We start from the raw sequence: 498 nt of genomic DNA on the forward strand, positions 1-498 counted from the left end.
TATGATGAAAAGTAACTTTGTTGGTGGAATGATATTACATAAAATGTGTCCATAATTCTGCATTGTAGACAGAAAAGTGGGCTTAGAACAGGTTTGAGGAAAAACACCCAAACCTGACCTGTTGTGTGTGGTAAATGATGATGTGAGGGAAGGCAGCGCTCAGCAAACTGGTTGTTGTTTACGCCTCCAGCTCAAAGTCAAAGTATGGGGAGTCAAAGTAGTGAATCCTCACATATCCATCCTCTCCTCCACTGCTGTAACTGTTACACAAACAAACACAACACACAATGACAACCGTTCAGACATCCGCATGTGGACATGTGCACTTACCTCTTGCCATCAGGGTGGAAAGACACGCAGTTGATGGGTCCAAAATGACCTTTGACCCTGCCAAACTCCTCTTCGTAGACGGCGTGGAAAAACCTGAGCACAGCAGAGAATTAGCACTCGCATATGCAGGCGTTAAACTAATGAGCTGCGGCCATTTTTTTGGGCCTC

The 498-nt window shown here is 45.2% G+C and overlaps 1 protein-coding gene across 1 annotated transcript in view; it reads right to left on the bottom strand.

Moving 5' to 3' along the window:
• eif3i (eukaryotic translation initiation factor 3, subunit I) overlaps positions 1–498 on the bottom strand; it is a 24,509-nt gene continuing 24,011 nt past the window's right edge. Inside the window, exons 10-11 of the mRNA XM_061930847.1 lie at positions 331–423; positions 1–260 (exon numbers count right to left, since the gene is read on the bottom strand). Coding sequence (XP_061786831.1) covers positions 179–260; positions 331–423 — 175 coding nt within the window. The 3' untranslated portion in view covers positions 1–178. The remainder of the gene's footprint in view (positions 261–330; positions 424–498) is intronic.

Source organism: Nerophis lumbriciformis, linkage group LG37, assembly GCF_033978685.3.
Source record: "Nerophis lumbriciformis linkage group LG37, RoL_Nlum_v2.1, whole genome shotgun sequence".
NCBI classification, from domain to species: Eukaryota; Metazoa; Chordata; class Actinopteri; order Syngnathiformes; family Syngnathidae; genus Nerophis; species Nerophis lumbriciformis.